At 38.9% G+C, this 25,810-nt stretch overlaps 1 protein-coding gene and 1 long non-coding RNA gene across 48 annotated transcripts in view; one reads left to right on the forward strand and one right to left on the reverse strand.

The window, feature by feature from the left end:
* The window catches only part of ST18 (ST18, C2H2C-type zinc finger), a 306,347-nt gene that overhangs the window by 19,128 nt on the left and 261,409 nt on the right, over positions 1-25,810 (reverse strand). For 40 of the 47 annotated variants that reach the window (XM_025393503.1, XM_025393495.1, XM_025393485.1 and 37 more), the window contains 7 exons: positions 19,873-20,118; positions 12,938-13,053; positions 7,399-7,461; positions 6,561-6,629; positions 3,229-3,291; positions 3,047-3,127; positions 1,939-2,160 (listed from right to left, as the gene is read on the reverse strand). In XM_025393503.1, coding sequence (XP_025249288.1) covers positions 1,939-2,160; positions 3,047-3,127; positions 3,229-3,291; positions 6,561-6,629; positions 7,399-7,461; positions 12,938-13,053; positions 19,873-20,118 — 860 coding nt within the window. The remainder of the gene's footprint in view (positions 1-1,938; positions 2,161-3,046; positions 3,128-3,228; positions 3,292-6,560; positions 6,630-7,398; positions 7,462-12,937; positions 13,054-19,872; positions 20,119-25,810) is intronic. The other 7 variants (XM_025393528.1, XM_025393527.1, XM_025393530.1 and 4 more) reach the window with 1 other exon arrangement.
* Positions 20,964-24,991, forward strand: LOC112630363. The gene is made up of 2 exons (XR_003120857.1): positions 20,964-21,101; positions 24,523-24,991. It is a non-coding gene; the product is annotated as an uncharacterized LOC112630363 (long non-coding RNA).

Consider the following 25,810-nt stretch of genomic DNA (forward strand, 5'->3'; position numbering starts at 1 on the left):
CCACTCAGAAGGCTGAGGCAGAAGAATCATTGAACTGGGGAGGCAGAGGTTGCAGTGAGCTGAGATTGAGCCACTGCACTCCAGCATGGGTGACAGAGTGAGATTCTGTTTCAAAAAAAAAAAAAAAAAGAAAATGAAAAAAGAAAGAAAGAAAGAAAATAGTACCTTGGCGTTAATATTGCAGCCTATATTTTTGAAATCAGAATTTTCTTTCTCTCATTACGAAATACAGAATATGTAAACAGCTACCTATGATGTGTATTTGCAATTTAAAGGATATTCTTTTTTAGAGATGGGGTCTTGTTCTATCACCAGGCTTGAGTGCAGGGGAGCAATCATAGCTCACTGCAGCCTCAAACTCCCGGGCTCAAGCAATCGTCCTGCCTTAGCCTCCTGAGTAGCTGGAACCACAAGCATGTACCACCACCAATAAGCACTACTTATTTCCCCACTCCACTGTTAGTGGGCACCAAGGTTGTTCCCAGCGTGGAGTTGGTAGAGCAACGCTGCTCACGTGTGGTCAGACAGACCTCCAGATTCTCATAGGCAGAGATCCTCTGGGCATAAGTCTGGCTGTGTGCTGGGGCAAGTGCATAGTTCAGTTTTCAACTAGACTCTTTAAAGACAATTTGCTTCTTAAAGTGGCACTACCAGTTGCTCTGCCACCTACAGAGTGTGGGAGTATCTGTTGCTCCACATCCTCACCAAGCCTTGGCATCATCATTTAAAACTTCTTCACTATTTTTAAAGATAACTTCATTATTGCTAACTGAGGGATGTGCTCACCACAGTACAGCATTAATATTTCATTAGCAGGATCAATATGGATATTACTGAGGTCATTACAAGGAAGTCAAGCTACTGTATAGTAAATGTGCCATTAGGCACACTTGATTTGTGAGTGAAGTTCCTGAATATGAAATAATAATTCAAACTCAGAATAAAATAATGTGTGCTATTGTGGACATAGGTCTACATTTGAAAACCATCAAAAAATAAACCACTTGAAAAAGTCAAGTTTTCTCCATAAACAGGTTTTACTGAATATTTAAATACCTCCAAACAAGCAATTCCTGGAAGGCTTTATTTTCTGATATCATCCATATATATCTTTAGAACTGAGCAAAATCTCAAAAAGCCCCAATTTTGCTCAATGTTTACACTGCTCATTTACAAAACATCAATGGTTTCCTAAAGCTTCATTGGATTTTAAACCAGCATCATGTGCAGTGACCCAAAAGATGAGACAAGACCCCACTGATGGCAGAAGTATGTAGGGAAGCTTCTAATCTTTTCCTTTAGGTGGAATGTGAACCAAAAAGCTGGACAAAGATCACTATTGCCCAACAAAGGGCTTGGTTGAATGCGTGACCCTCGGTGGTAAAGGAATGCAGTCACTGGGAACTATAAAAGGGTTTCCAGATCTCCTGTATCCTGCTGCTCACTTTGCAGTCACTGTGTCATTTTCTTTCTGGCTGCTGCGGATGAGTCACACCCTCCCAGTAGCAAAGTAACTACAATTTTGGCCCCAAATTGAGCCAGTCCATAAGACAGAGGGAATTCTATAAATATGTAAAGTGAAAGTTTGCAATTACATAACATAATAGAAGAGATATCACCACTTGGAACTGAAGTAAACCATTAAATGACTGAACCATTAAGAAATAGCAGCCTAAGCAATATTTTAGAATACAAATAAAACCAACTCTACATTTTCTAGAGCACTTGAAAGCTGTGTAGTAATTTTAAGAAATAGAGAAAATAACATTTTTCTTTCTTCATGCTCATCCAATATCTATATAACAAAACTTCATGTTATGATATCTCAACTGTTACAGTGAACAACATTTAGGGGGTTGTTCACAACCCTCTCCCCAAGGCAGCCTAGGTGACAACCGATCACAACACTACAACAAAAAGACAGAAAACTCATGTTACCTTCGGTGGGTGACAAAAACATTATTTACATGGCCCAGCCCATTGCAGCCTGGCAAGGGACAATGTGGTAGCTCTTGCTTGTTCAGTTTCCAGGAGAGGGAGGCTCCATTGAGAGGATTCTCCTTCTGTCTCTTGGCAGCCAGAGGACAACCAGAAGCTGTGCGGTGTGACGTGTATTTACCTGATATGTGACCTTGGCCATCACACCCTATCACAGGACATCTAGAGAGAAAGCAGAGACATTACCAGCCGGGAAGAAGGCAGTGATAGTCCTATGCTCTCCAGAGAACAAGCCATGCAATTATAGAGTTTTAATAAAAGATGCCAACATAACTAGCAAAACAGCATTGCATAAGCAGGCTATGAGCTACGCGATTTTCATGTATTATCTCACTTAATATTCACTACAATCTACTGGGTAGAGAGTATTATTATCCCATTTTGCAGATGAGGAATAACGAGGCTTAGAGAGCTCAGGTAACTTGCCGCCCATTTTATAAGAAGTGGAGCCAAGTTCATGCCCACACTTTTTAGGTCTAGAGCCAATCACGTAAGGACTATGTTATGTTGCTTCCAAGGACCAAAGGTATAACACGTTAACTGCCTTGACAGATGCTACATAGCACATTACTCATAGAATTGGAATTTGGGTTTCTAAATGTTTAAATATTGCATTTAGAACTGTTGTTGAGAAAACAACTTAAATTTCTGCGTGTATATCTGCATATATCATCCATGACCTTCCTTAGAGGAAGGAATTCAATTTAGATATAATTTCTCCTTAAGCAAAATTAAAGTTTCAGGGGAAAATGCTGCCATATTTATTACTGTATAGCACTTCCACAATACTACTTTCCTTTAAAACAATTGAGAAACGTGTGAAACTGTTATTGTTTAAAAAAATCTTTTGCATTATCAAAGAGCTGTGGAAATGTAGCTATAAATTGGAAACTTTTCTCAAACCACCAAATAGTTTGACTCATACTTATATTTAATAGGGTACACCTTCCCTGAAACTCAATCTATGTTCAATTGCATCCCAACCAAGGTCCCTCCCATTTTGCCAACAAGAGACAGCTGACCCCCGTGTCTCAACTGTTGCACTTACTTCAGTTCAGGGTCTTCTTTTTCTTCCTTGGTAGGGGTCATTTTGACACCACCTTTCCTTGCACGAGGGCATCCGGACAAGCTGAAATAGGGACCCGACAAAGAACAAAACAAAATTATGTGATCTCTCTGACTGCTGCCGACAAGTTCATTTCCACATCTCAGAAATAGGATTAATCCTACCTTCTGTGGGAAGCATAATTTCCAGTCACGTGCCCCGAGCCATCGCAGCCTGGGGTTGGACACCTGGAAGGCATAGGAAGAGAGCATGGGCCGAGAAGTTGTAGTGGAGGGAGCGGGGGTCACACCCCAATTATTTAGGTTCTTTGGTAATCACATTAATGTTCCAAGTCTCTGCAGTTCACATGGAGGTAGGCAGGGTCACACAGCCAAACATAACTAAAAACAATGAGCTGCTTTTTGTGTGAGACTGTTTTTGCTTAAATGTAATTATGTTTTGGTTAATAATCAATTTAAATATTTTTTAGGATATATGACTACTGAGCGACAATGGATTAATTGTTATTTATTGTACTTTTTTTTTTAAACCTCATATAGAAGGGACTTGAAAATCAGTCCACAACTTATTGCTGGACTTCTGTCTACGTCATGCAAAGCTCTTACCTTTTATGTAAAAAGAAAACTTTTCCAAATTCTTATTATTATTATTGAGATGGAGTCTTGCTCTGTGGCCAGGCTACAGTGCAATGCTGTGATCTTCACTCACCGCAACCTCCAACTCCCAGGTTCAAGTGATTCTCCTGCCTCAGCCTCCCAAGTAGCTGGGATTACAGGCACACGCCACCACACCCAGCTAATTTTTGTATTTTTAGTAGAGACAGGGTTTCACCATGTTGGCCAGGCTGATTTCAAACTCCTGACCTCAGGTGATCTGCCCATCTCGACCTCCCAAAGTGCTGGGATTACAGGCATGAGCCACTATGCCTGGCCTCCAAATGATTTTTATGAATAATTTATTTTCTCTGATATGCTGTGCCACTATGATAATCCATTGATTTCAGATGAACAACAGTGATACTTGTGAACTGCAGAGACTTGGAACATTTATGGGATTACCAAAGAACCTCAATAATTTGCACCTGGTCTGTCCTGCCTCATGGCCCAAGTTAAACAGTCTTTGGGGAAAATCCATCAATAACTACATCAACAATCAACCATTAAATCTGGAATGAGAAAAGTGAAAAACGACAGGGAATCCAATTTCTACTAGGAATGCTGGTTAGGAATAGGTTTCAAAATATTCTTAAATATAAAAGTTTACGTAGACTTTCACCTTTTTGCTGTTTTTTATAGAAAATCCCAAATACAAACAAAAACTAGAGGCCATCACAAAATGTTTGCTTTTCTGAATGCACACTGTGGTTCAGATCAAAAGTTCCATTTGAGAAAAACGATAATCCAAAGAAAAATGTGTTTACTATCCCTTTTCTTCAATTCAATTCCCCTGAACTTTCACAGAATGCATTTATATTCAAGTCTGAGTCAGAAAATAGGGAATAAATGCCTTTTTTTTCTTTTCAAATGTAATATAAAATGAGCACGCATCTCTTGCGGCTAACCAGAGCAACCTACATTGAGTCTTTTATTAACCATTTAAAGACATAATATGTATCCTCCATAATAAGAAAGTTTTACATGCTGGTCTTTCTCTATTAACATGTTTCAGTAAAAAAGTGGTTTTATAGCATATTGATATGGAAATATCTGTGTTGAATAACAGCTTTTGGGCATTCTCCATGAATATCTAAACAAGAAGTCAATAAAATGTCTCTTGGATTTTTCTTGCATGGAAGAGATTTTCTTGTATGGAAAAAACATATCTATGGAAAAAAACCAAAGACATTACTTATTGGAAAGCTGCATAAAATATTAAGTAATGAGTATTGCTATAGGATGTCTAAATTTACATATTTTCAGTGTATTACCCACATTTTTCTAGAAGTTAGTTTTAGAGAAAATATTTAAGAGACCCAATAGCTATAATTAAGATGTGGCAATGTAGAAATGTAGAGCTGATTCGGTAAGATGTTTTGGTACATCTCACTCTTCAGTCTGTTAATTCTTAGTTTCTACTTACTACTTATATTTTAGTCTAGAAAACTGCAAGTCAATAAAATGACTTCTAAAATCCACACTGACAAAGTAAATTGTACTTTACACCGAAAATGAGAAAAGTGGTCAGGTACGGTGGCTCACGTAATCCAGCAGTTTGGGAGGCTGAGGCAGGCAGATCACCTGGGGTCAAGAGTTCGAGGCCAACCTGGCCAACATGGTGAAACCCTGTCTCTACTAAAGATACAAAAAGTACTCGGGTGTGGTGGTTGCATGCCTGTCATCCCAGCTACTCAGGAGGCTGAGACAGACAATCTCTTGAACCTGGGAGGCAGAGGTTGCAGTGAGCCGAAGACTGTGCCATTGCACTCCTGCCTGGGTACCTGGGCAACAAGACCAAAACTCCATCTCCAAAAAAAAAAAAAAAAAAAAAAGAAAAAAGAAAGAAAATGAGAAAAGTATATTTCATAGTTTCTTTTACTATTTTTGGTACTAAGATTCCAAATTTTCAAGTCTGTCCATTATCACATCTTCTTTCATAAACTTAGTTTTAAAAATTTTTAGATAAAAATATTTTAAACAACTTGAAAAAGTGAAAGACTAACAAAACACTAAGAAAATATAATACTATTTTATATATTATAATATAATATAATATATTCTAATATAATATAACACATGAAATGTTACATGTGTTTTAGACACCAAACGCTGATGCTGCTACCTACGTATATTGTTTTACCAGTAGATATAACAACACTCACTTTTTCTAACACTTTATTATTTGTAAAAAAAATTAATTAGTTTTGTTTAATCCTATTTCTTTATCTTTTAAAATTTATGCCCTATCTTATTTCTAAGGAGGTAAAAGGTTGATTATAAATGTTTATTGTTCTATATGTAATATAATAAGATATGAAAATAAACAAATGTATTAAAAGAAGATGAGCAGGAAAAATGAAATCACTAAGTAAAAGTTAATATATATGTGACTTTGAGATCTTGTAGATGAGGCAGGAATGAGCCCAAACTGTTCTTGGCACCCAAAGTGAAAGGCAGTTGTATGAATCAAAATATTCAGCAGGTTAAGAATTATGCAATTTCCTTAACATTAAATGGCAGGTATGCTTTATGACACCTTCACAGGTCTGATTTAATACAGTGATTCTGAAATTTACAGAAAAAAGTATTGTGTTTATTACATCACTCTTTTAAAAAATATTATACAATACAAAGCTCCCAAAGCAAGCAAATTAACTAAATTAAATTACAGTGATTTTGTTTCAGTCATCCCAGCGCTTTAGTGAGAAAGTGCCTTTGCTGTGATCTCAGCAGGCAGGACGTACTGCTTGTTGCTGATCACTTGGGCAATGAATGGGCATTGAACGAGAGGGTCCTACCGTGTGGACGAAGGGTAAGCTGGCCACGCTTCCCGCACTTACTTAAGCTCCTGAGAGTTGGCAGCCATGAGGGATTTTAGAGTCTTATCTGCTAGAGGACATCCAGAAACACTAGAGAGGGATGAGGAAAAAAACACAACACAACACTGACATATACAAATCTGAGTCAAATGGCGTCCTGAGTTGTGAACATACGTTAAATTACTGGTGACTGGGGATTGGGAAAAAAAATAACTGGCTTTGAATCTGGCTTTTCTTTTCTCACCAGTCTGGGCCGGTGGCACTTCAACTGTTTCTCATAGACTCAGAGTTTCTGTTTATCAAATGAATGACTTTAGCCCAATGAGACTCCCCAGCTCTAATGCTCAGGATGCAATGATCACCCACACACAGAGTCCGTTCCTGCTGCACAACCAGGTGATGGTGCTTTTCCAAAGGGAAGACAAATCCCATCAATGGAGATAGTAGGTGGAAAGATTAAAGCAGCCCCTTTGCACTGTTTAATCTCTCAAATGCCTCAATTTGTTATTTGCCCAGGATTGAGGGTATTACTTTCCCTGGGGCAAATGGTCTATTTGAGTCACTCTGTTATATTTATTCCTCATTCCACATGAGTCCTCAAGCCACACAGAACTGAAGCCTGACATGAACTCAACTTTTCACTTATAACCGGACTACAGGATCAGAAAACCATTTTGATCAAGAATCATGATTTTTATATCACATAATTTTATTTCTGACAAACCAAATAAACCAAAAACCCAACCAACTCACTCTCCATTTCCGGCTTCAGATAATACACAGCTAGAAAGGGTGAGAATAAGTATTTAAAATAGAACAAGACCATGAAAATCTGACTGCACATGAGGTCATCGGGTACCTGCGATGAGACGCATAGTTTCCTGTCACGTGGCCACTTCCATCACATCCTGGTGTTGGACAGCTGAGTCAATAGAAAATACATCATTAGAGACAAGCGAATTTCACAGGTTAATTTCCTCTGCCCAGTAGATTATGGAGGAGGTAGCTTCTCTGTGCCAGATAAGTTAACACAGTATAGGACATGCAGAAGCTAGTGTATCAAGGATTTATATTATATAAGAACCAGCAGACTACCTAAAAGAAAACTAAAAATCATAGCATGATGAGTTACTTCCTTAGGTATCTGTTTCAACATCACATTCGATTATTTGATTCCACTGATGTGGGAAAGTGATGTCCTAGTGATGTTGTGAGTTAGCAATCAAAGATGTTTCAATTCATTTGAAAAATATATATGTTGCTGGGCATGGTGGCTCATGCCTATAATCTCAGCACTTTGGGAGGCGGAGGCAGGTGGATCACCTGAGGTCGGGAGTTCGAGACCAGCCTGACCAACATGAAGAAACCCCGTCTCTTCTGAAAATACAAAATTAGTCAGGTGCAGTGGCGCATGCCTGTAATCCCAGCTACTAGGAGGCTGAGGCAGGAGAATCGCTTGAACTCAGGAGGCGGACACTGTGGTGAGCCGAGATCGTACCACTGCACTCCAGCCTAGGCAACAAGAGTGAAACTCTGTCTAAAAAAAAAAAAAAAAGAAAAAAAGAAAAAGAAAAATACATATGTTACAAAAAATAAATATTAGAAACCCAAGCTTTACTATGATACCAGCACCAATTGTATGACATATTCCAGAAAGAAATTTTTGTGAGTTTTTAAGAGCAAGGCAGCCTAGTAACTTTATAAACATTTTAGAAAACACTGAAAACCTTTGACTAAAATGTAAACTGATATTTTAGGTGGGAAAGTTGCTGACAGTATGAAACAGGCAAGAAGTTCAGTCTGTAAAGCATTCAAGCAATTTCAACCAAAGCTTGAAGCCAGCAAAGACAATTGCTAATTCACCATTAGCCTAAGAATAGGCTCTCAGGCCATCTGCCAAGAATCTCACTCCATTAAGATCTGTGCCCCTGCATTTCATTTTATCTCAGAACCTGGTCATGTCCTGTCCACCTTATGTGTGTTGTAAAAATAATGTAATCAGCTACTCAGGAAACTGAGAGGCAGGAGGATTGCTTGAGCCCAGGAGTTCGAGGTTTCAGTGAGCTATAACTGTGCCACTGTGCTCCGGCCTGGGTGACAGAGTGAGACCCCGTCTCTAAAATAATAATAATCATGAAAGAAGGTAGTTAGGAAGCAGTTTTCTTCCACAATTAATAGATTCCTTGGTTTCTCAGTCATTTAGTTTCCTCTGATGGTGTTCGAAAGTCACTCATTTGTAATAAGCAGGTGAACCCCAGCCTACTCAGTGTTATTTGCGGTGGTGTCAATAATCAGAGGGGAACATCAACTATGCCAGTCATGCATCTGCTCTTTTTTTTTGACATCCTGCCTAAAGCAAGGCCTTATCCAGATATACAGAATACAGGTTTTAGCTTTTTGAAGGGACATTTTGGGATAGACTAACACTATTCCTGTATTTTCTGAGTTCTCACTTTCTAAGTATTTTTATTCCTGTGATCCACTTTCCAATCATTTTCAGGTATCTAAAGAAACTATAAGAGTTACAGCATTCCCGTCTTTCAAAGGAATGGTTGATTTTCAGGGTCTGATCCAAGCTAAGTCATTCTGTCTCCTTTCCCCGTCCCTTTTCCTGGATGAGATATCAGAAAAACACTGTAAAAGCTATAAATATATGTTAAAAAGTAAAGACAAAAACCAGTTATTAACATTTTGACTGAGTTATCTTGCAAGTGTCATTCACTCACTAAATGTAAAAAAATCTTTTCTGAACATTATACAACTGGAATATTCAGAGAGGTGTTTCAATTGCCTGGGAATTCCCACTTTAGAAATATATCGCCACCTAGTGTTAAAAACAGCATTGCATTTTGTATATATGTATAATTTTTTTTTTTTTTTTTTGAGATGGAGTCTCGCTTTGTCACCCAAGCTGGAGTACAGGGTCTCAATCTTGGCTTGCTGCAACCTTTGCCTCCTGGGCTCAAGCGATTCTCCTGCCTCAGCCTCCTGAGTAGCTGGGATTATAGGCATGTACCGCCACGTCCGACTTATTTTTGTGTTTTTAGTAGAGATGGGGTTTCACCATGCTGGCCAGGCTGGTCTCGAACTCCTGACCTCAGGAGATCCACCCGCTTCGGCATCCCAAAGTGCTGGAATTACAGGCGTGAGCCTCCACGCCTGGCCTATTTTATATTTTTAAGTTACTCCCATTAATATTGCCAGGAGAAGCCAAGAAGTGCCAGCGGTTTTTAAACATCAGCTATAAATTACCTATAAAATATAATAATAAAATATGCATTTAATTAGCTGATAATTTATTTTTAAGTTTGGCGGTATTAAAAGTTCAAGAAATGATGAAAGAACTGGAGACAACGTTATACAGGGAAAAGTTGCAGTTTAGAATTTTGATAGCTAGACTAAATTCCAAATCTAGAGTGAAATATCTTACATAATGACATGTGCCAATATTAGTTGGGTGATGTATTTCGGGAAAGTTTTCAGATGAAAATATAAAAATTGGAAGAAAGAAACTAGCTAGTTTTCTCAATAAGTGGCACTGAAACCGTAAGGAAATTCTAAGATAATTAGTGACATCCAAAAAGTCCTAATCTAAACAAAGTTTTTGGTAAGTAATCAAGGTACTGTTAGAAACACAAAGCATAATATAATAAGGACAGGGTGACATGGAATGTAGTATGACTTTTACAAAACAAATATACCAATGCAGATACATGCAAATAAGTGATAGCCATTAAAGCACTCACCCTGTCTAAAATGCATGAATTAGGCTGGGCACAGTGGCTCACGCCTGGAATTCAGCATTTTGGGAGGCCATGGTGAGTGGATCACCTGAGGTCAGGAGTTCGAGACCAGCCTGGCCAACATGGCGAAACCCTGTCTCTACTAAAAATACAAAAATTAGCTGGGTGTGGTGGTGGGCCCCTGTAATCCCAGCTACCCAGGAGGCTGAGGCAGGAGATTGAACCTGGGAGGTGGAGCTTGCAGTGAGCCGAGAACATACCACTGAACTCCAGCCTGGGCAACAGAGCAAGATTCTGGCTCAAAATAAATAAAATAAAATAAAATAAAATGGATGAACTATGAGGCCTCTGAGAGAGTAATTTCTTAAGAATTTTTGGAATGATTATATTCAAAAAATCATTCAAAATCTTTTTGAAATCCTTCCTCTTTTATATTTACCTTCACACCATGGAGAAGTGCCCTTTGCAAAATAATCATGCTTCATTTTTCTGACCCAAAATGGTATTGCAGGTTAATTTTCAATCTTTTACACTACATTTAGTTTGGGATGACTTTTATCAATTTCCAACAATCTACCTTTGAAGGATAAAAATTTGCCATTTTTGAAGATATTAAAAATAACACATGGAAAAAAATACACACAAAGATGAAAAGTTTCTAACAGCAGATCCACGTGGGAAAAGGTGTCTGGCTGGCCTACGTGGCTTCTAAGAAGTTTCTAAAAAGTTAGAAGTGGCTTCTAAGGTCTCAAGTCACTGAGCCTGAAACCGTGTTCAATCCGATTTAAGTTCCAGCATGTTTGGAACCATCCGTTACCATCAACTACCAAGCCCCAGGCAGACATCAAGTTTATAAGGGAGCATGCTATTTCAGCCAGTAATGTTTGCCTACAAAATCCTTCGAGAATGCAGAGTCTAAGCTTATTTTAAAGTCATTCACATGTCAACAGGGCAATCCGATGACAGACTTGGAATAATTTTTACTGAACACCTACTATGTGCAAGGCCCTGTTGTTGGCACCTGCATTTGAAATGTATTGCCTGCTCCCAAGTCACTGTCCATGTAGGTGGGTAAATAAGAGGTTGCACAGTGCATATGATGCACCAATGGTGTGAACAAGGTAGAGAAGAGGAAATAAGGGGAAATAAGAGGTTGCACGATAAATATTAGGAACCAATGGTGAGGACAAGGTAGAGAGCAAAGACAGAGGAGAGAAGACCCCCAGCACCCACTTCGTGCCTTCTGAGGCTTTGTTCTTGGTGAGGGAGGCAGAAAATAGAGTGGAGGGAAGGGAAGAAAAGATCTGGGAATGGGAGCATCAGGGCTGGGGGTGGGGAAGCACAGTAGCCTGAAGGCCTCTCACATAAGTGATGTTTGAGAGAAGAGCTGTGCTGAGGGAGGAGAGGATGTGGGCCCTGCAGAGGCCTTGGGGACAGCATTCTGGGCAGAGGGAACAGCAGGCCTAAGGCCCTGCCTAATCCCTGGAGTGCTTAGGGGAAGCAAGAAGCACAAAGCGGGAGGCTGGGGGAGGGGAGCACTCACTGCTCCTGTGGGGTGGTGGGTGGACATGTGGAGGTCACAGCACGGTGGCAGCCAAGGAGTCCTCAGCAAGAGTGAGTGCAGATAGCAGGAAGGAAGGGTTCCAGGATGGAACTTAGAGGCACCCTACTCTTTAGATGGCTACACATGAGTCTAGAAGGGCTAGCAGTGAGATGAGGGAAGAGTCCAGAGGTGAGGCATCCTAGAGGCCAAGTGCAGACAATGGATTGTGGAGGAGGGAGATCAGTTCTGTGGCATCCTGCTGCCTGTCAAGTAGGAACAGGAGGCTCCAGGACCAAGATCCTGACAGGGGAAGGGGATGCTGAGGGAAGGAAGGTCCTTGGAGAGCTGTCTGGGAAAGATTTAGGAGGGAAACTGCATCCCACAGTAGCAGCAACTTTCTGGATATGTTCAGCTGGAAAAGGAAGGGGACATAGAGAGTCCAGGTGGAAGCTGGGTCAGGAGAGGTTTTTACAGTTTTTTTTTTCTTTGAAAAGTTTAAACATATTTTTGATGAGGGATATAGAAGAGAGGGTACAGGCCTGTCCTAAGTGGACGCATTACTCCTTGCTGTAAACTCTCATTAACTGACAGCTTTAAATAGATTTACATATGAGTAGATTTGATTAATATTTAATGATACATGGGAAACAGTTTCCTACATTTCATTCACTCATTCACCCACTAGTACATAACTCGTACTTACTGCCTTCGGGTACCCTGCCCTTTAAACTCTTCTGGGCCTCAGAACCCCTTTGAAAATGTGATGAAAACCAGTAACTCCCTTGCTCAAATAACTATTTACATCAAATGTCAGAAGGTTGGTAGAGTCTTCGAAGTCAACCCTTAGATCTGCGGGTCAATGGTTATCAGGTTAAGAAGCACTCTAATTGTGTTATCTTAGTTTGTTTTTTAATCAACAGGTTTTTAATTCTGTTAGCATATGACCACGTACACCCTCTTAGCTCAGGTGAGGTGCATGTCTAACGTTTAATTGCTGACTGGTAGAAATCACCCTAACGTCAACTGTATAAGCCAGGATATTGTAACTCTAAGTCATGAACTTGAATCTTCGTTCCAGAATCTTCGAGGGCATGGCACTGGGCACTACTTACGTGATTAGTTCCTTTTTGAGATCTCTTGCATGAAGCTTGGGTTTAGGGCTTGGTATAGAGGCCTCTCCAGGAAACTTTTTTTCCTCTAAATTTTCTAGAGAGCTCACTGGGTCTTTCTGGAAAAGAAACAAACAAACAAAAACAAACACAGAAGTCATTAGGGAACCCTGGAAAGACAACTAGATTTAAAATCACTGGGGCCAGGATTGAGTTTTGGCTTTGGATTTGGACTTGGACTTGGACTTGGCCGAAATACCTTAGAGGATTTGTATAAGAAATAAATAAGATAGGCCAGGCAACATGGCTGATGCCTGTAATCCTCGGTCTTTGGGAGGCCGAGGCAGGGGGATCACAAGGTCAAGAGATTGAGACCATCCTGGCTAACATGGTGAAACTCCATCTCTACTAAAAATACAAAAATTTGCTGGACATGGTGGTGCGTGCCTGTAGTCCCAGCTACTCAGGAGGCTGAGGCAGGAGAATCACTTGAACCCGGGAGGCAGGGGTTACAGTGAGCCGAGATGGTGCCATTGCACTCCAGCCTGGCGACAGGGCAAGACTCCATCTCAAAAAAAAAAAAAAAAAAAAAAAGAAAAGAAATAAATGAGATAATAATAATATGTCCTGGTTGTAACAGATCTTTATCCTAAGTGAAGAATGAAAAAGTGGAATTGATATGGAACACCTTTCAAAAGTTCTCATTTTGGCAAATGTGATTCCAGAGGTAGGTATTTCTTGAGCCATGTAATTAGTATTTTAGTATGTTTCAAGGTTTCTTGTATTAGAAATGCTCCCTAGAGAGCACAGGAATTGTTTATATATCCAGCAGTCATAACAGCAGTAAAGCCAAAGAAATATTGCAAAAATGAATCACACAAACTTTTAAACAGAAAAGGGGGAAGTTTTGGTTAACTGAATGCCCTTTTTAATGTACAAATAATTAAGATCTAAATTATTCGTTTAAATATGTAATAACTGAGGCTACAGTATTTAGGCATTTAATCTGATCTTTCTGGATAATTCCTTTTACTTTTGTATTACTTCCCGTTTTTCTGAAATTCCTTATTTTGCTAAATTGGTATCCTGTCACTTTCCTTCCTGGATGGAATGTCTTATTGGATGTACCTAATTTTCATGCTCTTCTCTTAAGTTTAATACCGACCTTGATTTCATAAAGAAGACTCACTAATCCTTTCAAAGAGTTTATTTACCAAGTGATGTATTATTTCACAGATAACAAATGATGGTTTTTCTCGATCACATAATTAGCTTACTTTCATCATTAATCTTGTATTCAGTAAATACAATAATTTCTGGATTTAATATTAAAATCAGATGAACTAATATAAAAAAACTGTCTTCTAAATCTCAAAAGTACTGATATATTTAAGGTAAGTAAACTATTTTGAATTGTTCAAAATAAATATTTTTAAATTAAATGAATATAAAAATACTATAGCAAAATATAATTTTAGTAATTCTGAGTCTACATTCAAAAGCAATGAGAAAAAAAAACAAAATTCCTGGATTTTCCCAACCAAAGAAAAATTCTAAATACTGATCTTAGTCATCAAGGCAAATGTAATTTTTTTCATTAATTACTTGGATAACAATTGGATTAATTATTTTACGTAAGAGCACACTGTAGTAAATACATCGGTACACAGTCTCAAGTGACATTGTCTTCAGATTACATTAATGAAATCTGATTTAGGACAATTTATCAATATTATTGATGGTGTTAAGTGTTTCATTTGTTTTACTGGTAAATGTTTGAAAATAGAAGCCGATAAAAATACACAATTTAAAAATAAAGAGAAATGTGTGCTTGATTATAATTCCACACTAGGATGCAAAGAGAGGTGCTAGTTTAATGCTGCCTCCGTGGGATCTACAGCAAAATAGATGATTAGCGCTTATCCTTTTAAAGTGTTATGCTGTAAATGGCTAAAATGAAAAAAATTCCAAATTTTAAGGCCTTAAACCTGATAATTCCACCATCCACTTTATTTAGTCCTATCTGGATTTGGCCTGAGTAGTATTTTCCACTATAATTTAAAAATGTCTTGGCTTTTTGAAAGTAGATACAAATGCTAAATCCAATATTGTCTCAACGTGGAACAGCCTTCGTTTTTCTGTTTAGATGCTGATTTTTTTTTTTTAATGAAAATGGCATAAAGTAAAAAGAGCCATTTTATTACTTATGGCAAAGTTATGAACAAAGTCTCTCCAAGAAGACCTGTATATTTACAGATGATTACAAGTTTCTAGCTGTTGTTTTAGGCCTGAATCTATAATTATGGAAGGCAAGAGAATGGGGAATTTTGAAAGAAATAATCAATTATGAAAGTTTAAGTTATTATTTTACTAAATAATATAAACATAAAACTTGCAGGATATATGTTATTTATTTTGGTATAGTAATATGTGGTAATGTTTCAACAGGATAATTTTATTGCATATGACCTTCTAAATATTTTGTAACTTTAACACATAGACTCATATGCATACAATTGTTTTATGAAGTAATTGTCTTTTCCCCTTTTCTTTGCTCAACATTCTACCCTTAGAAACCTGCAGAGAGTATATGTATTAAAATCCAGGTGGCTGTCACTAAAAGAATTAGTTTTGTTATGGAGGCATTTTATACTGAATGAATTCCTAAACGGCAGCCAGTGTAAATCAATAGCATTTGTAAAAATCTTTTTCCAAAATTTAAAGTATAATTTTGAAAATAATAATTTTATTTTGTGGTTGTGTAAAAGAGGATGTGGTATATATGTGTGTGTTTAGAGAGTACATGCATGCAATGAAATTCCTTTAACGTACAGATGGAAGTTTATATTGATTTCAGTAAAGACCAGGACATAATGGTAACATGAATAACAGATAATAGCATCTGGCACTCTTAACATTTTAAGCCCTGAAATCTTTGGAGAACTGACAGTTGAATGAAAGTGACAGCCCTAGTTATTTCTCAACACTTTCCTTTCGAGATATTTTGAGTTTTTTCCAAATTCAGGAATTTTTTTTAGGGGGCATCTGGACAGGCTATTTCACTGAGAGAGACAGACAATATTTTCTGAAAATTACCACCAAAATTAAGCAACTGTTGTGCATATGAACTAGATAACAATGAATTAGAAATAATCACTCAATTTCTGGTTGTGTATGTGTCTTATGTGGTGGGGAAGAGGAAAGTGGAAAAGGGAAAGATGTGGGTGGGAGCAGGGACATACCACATTCCAGTCTCCAAATGTGAACAATAGATTGTCTGGAACACACGTAGCTATTCCAGGGAAGCTCACTGGAAAGTGACAAAATAGGACCAGTCCTGGAACTGGTTTTTGTAGTCACATCGTGTGTACTTGCCTGGGTCACACGAGTTCCAGTCCTGCACCCGCAGAAACACATTAGACAACTGTTGCTGCCAACACACCTTGCCACCTGCCATTTCTTCATTCTTCTCTTTTGTCTGTACTATTAAATTTTTCTCAATATTCCCTACGCAGTCTCCAGTTTTTGGTGATTTTTTTTTCTTTTCCTTTTCCTCATTTACCTTTTTCTCTTTTTTTTATTTGTTGTAGGGAATTCTAGGCCTATGACTTAATTTCATATGACCAGGAGCAACAACTTTAGCTCCCTAGGGTTCAAATTTCTCCTCTAAAAAATTTGATAATCATCCTGCTTTTCAGGATTATTGGGATAATGAGATATTGTATATAAAGGTTCCCTATCTTTATTTTATTGTACGTGGTATCCCTCTGATAGCTTCTCAATGAGCACATTTAATACAATCTAATTTTTCAGAATAATACCTACCAAACATTACATTTTTCATTTTCAAGATTCAGAACAGGACGTGAAAAGTACTGTTAGTAGGTTACCTTGGCACAGATGAGGGAACAGAGAACAAGGGTGAGAAACCATACCAGGAGTTAGAGTGATTCAGAAGTACTTTTATGTGTGTGTCTCCACCAGCCTTAGCGTCCCCAAGCAATAAATCACCCTGTTCAGATAGCTGGGACAATAAGCATTTAGCTTAGACAAATATTCTGTCAGCTCAAACCTAGGGCAAGCACATTGAGTCCAAGAGCTCACTTAGCATCTCCAAAGTCCTCCCTGATACTCTTAGTGACACTGAATTCCCACATAGCTTCTAAATTCCAGATGTCACAACACTTAGGTTGAAAACTGTAGCAGTCCAAGCCTGTATTGTCAGACCTGGAGTAAGTAAGCCATTCTGTAAAGAGCATAAATCCACTCTAAAGAATCCCATTTTGTGTGTGTGAATTTGCTGGGAAATGAAATACTGTCCCAGATAGATATGCATGAGATAAAAACATACTCAAGTTGAATCTATAAAGCTACAAAGATAAATCCAGATGATTTTTTGAAATTAAGCAAAAGCAGGATTAAAAAGTAACGTAAAATATTTCTTACGAAATCTCATTTTCTGGCATTCTAGGTGATAAGAACTGTGGCTAAGGAGGTGATAGGAACGGGTCTCTGAGAACATGAAGAGTGCAATGTTGACATCGTTGCTGAGGGCACAAAAGTATAATCATTGTCAAACAATGCAAGACACCCTAGATGAAGATAAGAACCTACTTGAGGCAAATGTGTTTTGTTACTACCCAGGATTGGATGCTTATGCCTGACACTTTCTGGTGAATGCATTCGCCATAATCACAAGGATGAGTGCAGAAAGCCCAAATGCCACTCTGCACATGGCACTGAGATACTCCCAGAAATGAGAACATGTTGGGATTTTGAACCTGCATGAAGCAGTTATACTTAATTCATGAGACACTGTCCTTCCTGTAACATAAGGACTTCTACTGGACCCACATCCACACATCCTGGGCCAAGGGTCAGGTTTCCCTTTAGGGCTGTAGACGCAATGTGCCATGATCTGAGCAGCAGTGGCCTGGCTGGAGATTAAGCAGTCGTGTGAGTTGAAGGACATTCCCTTACCCAAAGCTAACTCTGCGTCAACAATTTTGATCTCATCACAATTGTGCCTCTTAACCTTCCCACTTCCTAGCTTACTGCTTACTTCCATTTCAGTCAAGATGTGCAGGATACTCGAGGGATGTGAACACTGACAGACTTTTAGATGATACACATAGTCAGAATTAGGTGTAACCTCTGTTCTTTGGCACAAGTCTGAGGTGGCAGTGGGCACAGTGGTCGGGGGAAAGATGCACTCTTGCCAGTTTGTGGTCGTCATTTAAGGCAAATGAGCTTCTTATACTTTGCATGTGTCAGTTTCATGTTCATTATAGTCAAACATGTATTATTTTAATAAATGATTCTTCTAAAATAGTACTATGATAGATTAATTAAGGCCATCCTTAGATGCTTTGGGTGAATCTTGAAAAGCCAAGCAGAATAAAATGACTAAGGCCAGTATGAGAGAATCGAATCAAAAGCTGCAGTGTGTGAATCCCCTCATCCTTTCATGTGATAGCTTGAGTGGTGGAGACACACAGGCTGCCTCAGATGCTGAGGGCGTCTTCCAGGGGTCCACACCCAGCCACCTGATGCAGTTAGCCATTCCTCCCTCTCCACATTGTGTGCCTGTGCATGTTACTCTGTTTATCAGTATATTTGGCTACAGGTCAGTCTTCTGAGCACACACATGACTGTGGCACACAGGCATGGTAGAAGCGTGTCCTATTCATTGCTGTATATCCAGGTCCCATGTCACTGACTGGACTTGGAGATGTTGGCAAAACTGTGCTGAATGAAAGAAGGAAGAAAGACAGAATGGAAGGAAGGAAGGGAGGGAGGGAGGGAGGGAGGAAGGGGAGGGGGGAGAGGAGAGGGGGAAGGGAAGGAAGGGGAAGGGGAAGGGGAAGAGGAGGGGAGGGGAGGGGAGGGGAGTGGAGGGCAGGGGAGGGGAGGGGAGGGAAGGGAAGGGAAGGGAAGGGAAGGGAAGGCAAGGGCAAGGGGAAGGAAAAACAGCCCAATCCTGTGATCAAAACTGTGTATGTTGACTTATACTCTGAGATGTTAAGCATGTGCAAAAATCAAATTAGATCTCACCACCAAAGTCTCTAAACTTCAAAAAGCTGTAAAGGGTGTTGCACACTTCTGCAGAGAATGGCTATTTCAGTTCTTTACACATATCAACTGGCAAGCCCATCAACAACTTCCCTGACAAACAGCTAAATAGGATTACTTACTGTAATAATTAAGGTCACATCTGCAATTACATAGAGTCTAAACAATTGAGAGTTCTGACTATCGGTTCTGTTGAATGACACTGAGTAGTCCATGGCTAATCAGGCCTAGTCAGGTGGCTCAAGCCATAAGGCAAAGGTTAGATGGATTCCTGCACCGTCGCACCATCTGGCTTTCGGGGCCAAAACCACCTCCAAGATAATCAAATACACAAATAGATCTTCTTGACTTTAAGATTAATTTGATTTAGACATCCAACATTTTGATCCAATGCCTCAAACAATGAATCTATACATTGGTATGCTAACACAGTTCCTTCACAAAACCATGGAAAGAAATCTGACATGACTCAAAGATTCTTACTTGACCCTGATTTGATTTCATCTTCAACCCTCTGGTTCAGAGAGAATTAGTAAGCTGGCATTTCAATGTTGAGCAATACATTGCCCCTTACAGCTGTTATATGAAGGGATAGATAATATAATCTCTTGGGCAGGGCACAAAATTTCTTAATAGGAATAAAATTCACTATAGTGACATTATTTTAGGCAAGTGATAATGAAAGTTGGATTTGTTAATGAATTTCCTCTGGCATTAAAAATCATCACTTTATCAAAATCTAAAGCAAGGTACAAAATTACATATCATCTAAACAGGAATGTGAAACATAATTTAGGAGGAAAGAGCTAGTGATACCCTGCAATCATGCTGTCTTCAACTTACTGATTGACATATGGAAACAGTACCTCTTTCTCCTCCTCTGTCTTCCCGTGAGTTTTGCTATAGTTGATAGGCGTGTCCCAGCCCTCTTGGTCACAAAGAGCCTGATAGAATGCCGCATTGACCAGAATGCTGCTTGTTTTGAATGGGGAAGAGGAAGGAGTTGGAATAGAAGTGTTAGAGGAAGTTAGGGGTGCAGCCTTGTCCAGGATTCGATTTTTTTTCATGCTTAAGTCCAATGTGCCATTTTCATCCACTTCTATTTCGGCTCCCTGGTATACAATAGGAAACAGAAAAACATTTAAGCAGTTTGCAGTTACAGCCTAGCCATGTGGGGCTTTTAAGGGATCATTTTAAATGTAAGCTTTTATGTAAGTATATCTGCTTTTAAATCTAGCTTTCTGATTTGCATTGGGTAATGTTCAATTCTTAGGCAGACTTTAAGAACAGCACCATTAGTGAGCTTTGTGTTTCTGGGTTTAAACAAAGTAAGCTTAATGTAAATAAGATGCTCCAAATATTAAATGTATTGGCTAAAATGGTTTTATGAAAAAAAAAATATATATATATACACACACACACACACACACATACATACACATTTACAAGTTTAGCTTTACATCTTCTTTTCTAGTTTACAGAATTATCACTCCCAATTCATCATTTAAAGCATTCACATTTGTGTTTATCAAAAGGCATGTATAACTTTCCAACCCTTCAAATCATAATATTAATCTCACATGAGAAATATGCAAAAATAACCCGCTGGAAGATAATTTTTATTGGAATATTAAACTAATATAAAAACAACATTTTACCCTAGGCTATTTGAGCCATAAACGCTTTGCTCAACTGTAGGGGGCAAGGACACGGAGGCAGACAGTGCAAACCACACTTCACCCGGTGGTGATAGAGGGCGTGCTTTGGGTAGCAGCTGACAGCCTGACTGAGGTTGAAGCCCTATAGTGAAAACTTCAGAATACTACAAAAGGGCTTATTTTCTCCACATTTAGTGTGAGACTTAAAACTAAATTCACTGCACAGTATTTCTTCTTGAGATACCTTCTACCTTTTGCCATGTGTTATTTCTTGGTTTTGTTTTTCTGTGTCAGGAGGAACAGTAACCCCATTCTGTATTTGGTTCAAGCTCCAGCAAACTGCTCACGTGCCTCGTATGTTCTGCAAGATTTGCACACTGGGACGGCTCATGTGGTGTCATGAATTGTGAACATTACTATGCAGTCATTCTCCGAAGGTAGGAGGAAGGTGCCTGTCATTTTTCTAAATGGGTCAAATAACACCTTTCTGGTATTTTCTCCATCTTCCATCAGTTTAAAATTAACTTCCTGATAATTTGGCTACTCTCTTTTTTTCTTTTGGCTGGCCACTCTTCTTTGAATATTTAGCAAGATCCTTAACTCTTGTGGTAACCAGATACTTCCCAGGGGATTTGTTTTAACTCTTCCCTTTAAACAACCCTCACTCCCAGCCCCCAAACAGGCGCCACTGGTCTGCGTCAGCTGGTCTTGCTGCTTGTGCCTGACTTAGAAAATAAAAGCCCTTCTTTTATTTGCTTGTTTTACCTGCAAAGTTCGTATTTTCAATCTCTCAGCCTACGAGATAGATATGCTTTACTACATTTGTGGGAGGTAAATACACTTCTAATATGCTGTACTAAGATGCTTTGGCCGTATCTTTCTGTCCCTTTTTAGTAAATAGTTTAATCTCTCGTGATAGTTTTAAGCCCCGAATTTGGCAGTACAGCTTATCCGGGATAATAACTTAGTAACCACAACATCTTATGCCATCTGTATAATATCAAATACATTTTTATACCAGCATTAATAAACCTTAGTTACAAAAATCCAAGATATTAACCATATCAGTGCCACGTGTGCTCTCTCTCCACGATCTCACAATGTATTCTGCCAGGAGCGCATCAAAACAATTTTTGGCTTCGTAGCTGACATGTAAATAGCAATGAAACAGAGCTATAGTAATCAAGTTTAATGGCCAACGTAAAGTAAAATGCTAAATATTGTAGTTGCTGACATTTTTCATAAAAAAATAAAAAAAAAAACTTGGGTTAAGACTGCACAACCAACATTCACATAAAATTCCAGACCTCTGTGACAGATGGCTTAGGAAAAAGAAGCCATGTGACTGGGCTGCAGAGTTTTATAGTGCAAAACCCATAAATAGTGCAGATTCGATTTCTCTGAAAAATATCAACTCTTCCAAGACAAGATTAATATATATTTTAGTTTTTACAGACAAAAATTCTAAATAGTCCATTAAGACAATGATAGATTCTAGGAGTTGTTACGATTACACATTTCGAGTCCATCGCTCCTAATGTTTAAAAGAGGCGCTTTCCTACATCCTGCGCCCAGCCTGCTGCTCTGAGCACCTGACTTCACTGGGAGAGAGCAGGCGGCTCGCTGGGGAGCAGGGTACAGATGGGCTTTAAGTGAGCGCACAGATGCCTTCAACAATTACACGCAGTACCAGAGAAGGGTCCCTTTCTGCCCATAGATGGGCGATCACACGTTTACAGCATGGGCTTTTATTCAGAGCAGTATCAATGGGCATCACTTCTCTCTGTGCTTGAAACTCCAAATGGCAGCACAAAAGGGAGGGAGGGGCTGGAGGAGCTGTGGCAGATATGCATCCCCCACCCCCTCAAACTTCTAATATTCTGATTTCTTCAAGTGTTATTCTGGATCCTTATTTTAAGTATTTAAATTTAAAGTTCTCTTGGGGGTAGGTATAGGATTACTGCTATTCATGCTCTTTCTGACTGAGAGGGAATATCCCAGGCCATCGATTCCAGCCACTTTTGAGCTACTGATGATACTACCTATGTTTTATTTATTTATTAAGTTATTGAGAAAGCACTTCACATTTTTAAGACACTATATTCTAGGGAAAATAAAATTGGAAAATAGGTTGTTTCTGCCTTCAAGAAACTTATTTTTTATGCATATAGATTTTTAGTGAAGGTAATTTTATAATTTAATGTAAATTATAATTAAACTGAAGGTTGAACTAATTACTCATTGTAATCCTTACCTTTACTACAAAATAAGAAGTGACCTAGATGGCCACTAACAGCGAAATACTTAATAAAAATATGCTACCCCTATTTAATGGCATATTATGTGGTCAGGAAAGTGATAATTATGAACACTGTTTCTACATGGAAAATACTTGTATCACTGACAGCAGAGAACAATGTGGCATTCCTACTATATTTGCAACTAGGGAAAAAAGAGAGAAATGTGTTTTCTGAAAAAGAACCAAAAGGAAAATACAAAAACGATTGTAGGTCTTTGTATACAGAAGGTAGGCTTGTGGCTATTTTCTTCTACTATTTTTCAGGCAAATGATAACATTATATTGTTTTAGCAATTTTAAGTGATCACACATTCAAAGTTTGCGACAAAGTAAAGATAAAATTGGAATGTTAACTTAAATGTTATCTTGTGAAAATTATTAATTTTCCAAACATTGATAAAACAAGAAAGAACTGTTTTCCTGACTTGGCAAGCTGTCTGCTGAATACAGGATGGGTCACCTGCCATCTTTTCCCTGTTGACTTGGCTGAGAGGAAGTGCAAAACTAAATGTCCTTCTGATTAGGTTTCTGCCATAATTAGCCTCTGGCTTTCATCTAGCAGCTGATGTTTTTTATTCTTGCTTCAAGGTTTTTTGTTTTGGGGGTATCTTTTCCATACTGAAAGCTATGTTAAATATGTTTCCAAAGTAAGCAGGGTATTAACAGTAAACAGATGAAATGAAAATATCTTATTCTTACTAAATGGTAATTATTAAAGCTGTTTAGATTATAAATTTGCAAAATACACTCAATATAAACAGAGGAGAAATGATCGGAGAAGAAATAACTAATATAAGGTATAAAATTTAAATGAAATTTAACACAGCTTCCCCAAGATCTTTGGGACTTGGAATCACAGTCCACGCTGGTTGGCCAGGAGCTTAGCTGCTCTAAGATCTTAAGAAGAGAAGTTAGACAGGCATTAGTTAAAATTTCTGTTCCAATAATTATGTTTGTGCCACTCAGAGAAAGTACTTTAGTATCTCTGTACTACTGTTTTTTCATCTGCAAAATGGGATAATAATATCTGCTTTACAGAAATTCTAGGGGATTAAAAGGGATTAATGTGAGCCACATGCTTACTTATAGTACCTGGCACATAATACGTCTTGCATAAATGACAGCTGATAATCATAATAATTTGACCGAGTTTGTTTTTTCAACTTTTACTTTAGATTCAGGGAGACAAAAGAGACATGTCCTTAGGCTACTATATACAGGGCTAAAAAGCCAATTATTAAATAGCTGGTTTCCTTGCACCTGTATCAACCAGTGCCTTGTGATCCCTGACCCAAGACCCTCATAACATTTCACTCAGAATGTGTGGCAAATCTGCCCCGCTCTTAAAGTTACCAGAAAAGGCGGCATCAGGGTTCTCACCGCCCAGAGGGTCGCCAGACTTCCTGATACCAGGCGGCAAGAATGGCGATGCCACATCATGTTATTTCTAGGCCTTGTTCAAGCACAAAACAGACTTTGAACTTTAAACATTTCAAGCAAGTGTCAATTTTTTGTTTTCTTTTAAGGCACACTCTGCATATGCCATTTTGTCTAAACAGGTGGGGAAAACACCAAAACAAACAACAGAATGCCTGGCAAGCAGCAGTGATGAGGATAAAGATAGACTGTAAGGCCTGTTCCTACCTCTGGTGATCAGGGTGGGAGGAAGGAAGAAAACGGGGGTGCATCTGCCTGAGGCCTGTACCAGAGGAAGATGCTCAGGAGGCCCAGTAGACCCAGGACTCTCTCCCACCTGTGGCCCTGTGGCAAGACCAAAGGGGAGCTCTTTGGAGCTGTGGCCCCTTTGTGTCTTCCAAATCATATTAATTCCAAATTAAAATGAAGGACACTATATGCATCTTACAACCAAGTTCTAGAATCAGGCTGGGTACAGTGGTTCATGCCTGTAATCCTAGAATTTTGGGAGGCTGAGGCAAGAGAATCTCACTTGAGCCCAGAAGTTGAAAGCTGCAATGAGCTGTGATCACACCACTGCACTCCAGCTTAGGTGACAGAGCAGATCTTCTCTCAAAACAAAAAAAAAGAAAGAAAAAAGTTTTAGAATAAAAATAAAGTTGATATTGTGGCCCACGCCTGTAATCCCAGCACTTTGGGAGGCCGAGACAGGCAGATCACCTGAGGTCAGGAGTTCAAGACCAGCCTGGCCAACATGGTGAAACCCTGTCTGTACTAAAAACGTAAAAATTAGCCAGGTGTGGTGGCGCAAGCCAGTAGTCCCAGCTACTTGGGAGGCTGAGGCAGGAGAATTGCTTGAACCCGGGAAGCAGAAGTTGCAGTGAGTGAAGATTACACCAATGCACTCCAGCCTGGGTGACAGAGTGAGACTCTGTCTCAAAAAAATAATAATAAAAGAAAATTTTTAAAAATTAAGTAAATAAAGCTAATACTTCAGACAAATTTACCTTTAACCATTATGTCATCCACTAAGCATTGATAGTGTTAATTGTTTTCTCCTGATTTAATTCCTCAAAGAGATATATATTGGTGGTACAAATATGTTATATCTATGCTGGATTGTATTTTAACAAATAAATAATTCCTTTGAAAATCTTCTGCCTTCGGGACATAATGGGCTCTCGTTTGGGCAGTGATTGGCAATGTCACAGCAGTGGTGCCTTCAGACTGGAGCGTGATGGGAGCCTACACTTAAGGGATGCTGGTTGAGTGAATGGATGACCATGTGAACAGCAGCATAAGCCCTCTGTGTTGGGAAGGGGTGGATCAGTGACATGTTCCAGTTTTGGGAGCCAGGAGACTTTGCAAGGAGGAGAACATTCTGGAATGTCCATATCATCTTTCATTATATTTTTAAAGTGTGTAGGAAAT

The sequence above is a fragment of the Theropithecus gelada genome, chromosome 8 (genome assembly GCF_003255815.1).
Source record: "Theropithecus gelada isolate Dixy chromosome 8, Tgel_1.0, whole genome shotgun sequence".
Lineage (NCBI taxonomy): Eukaryota > Metazoa > Chordata > Mammalia > Primates > Cercopithecidae > Theropithecus > Theropithecus gelada.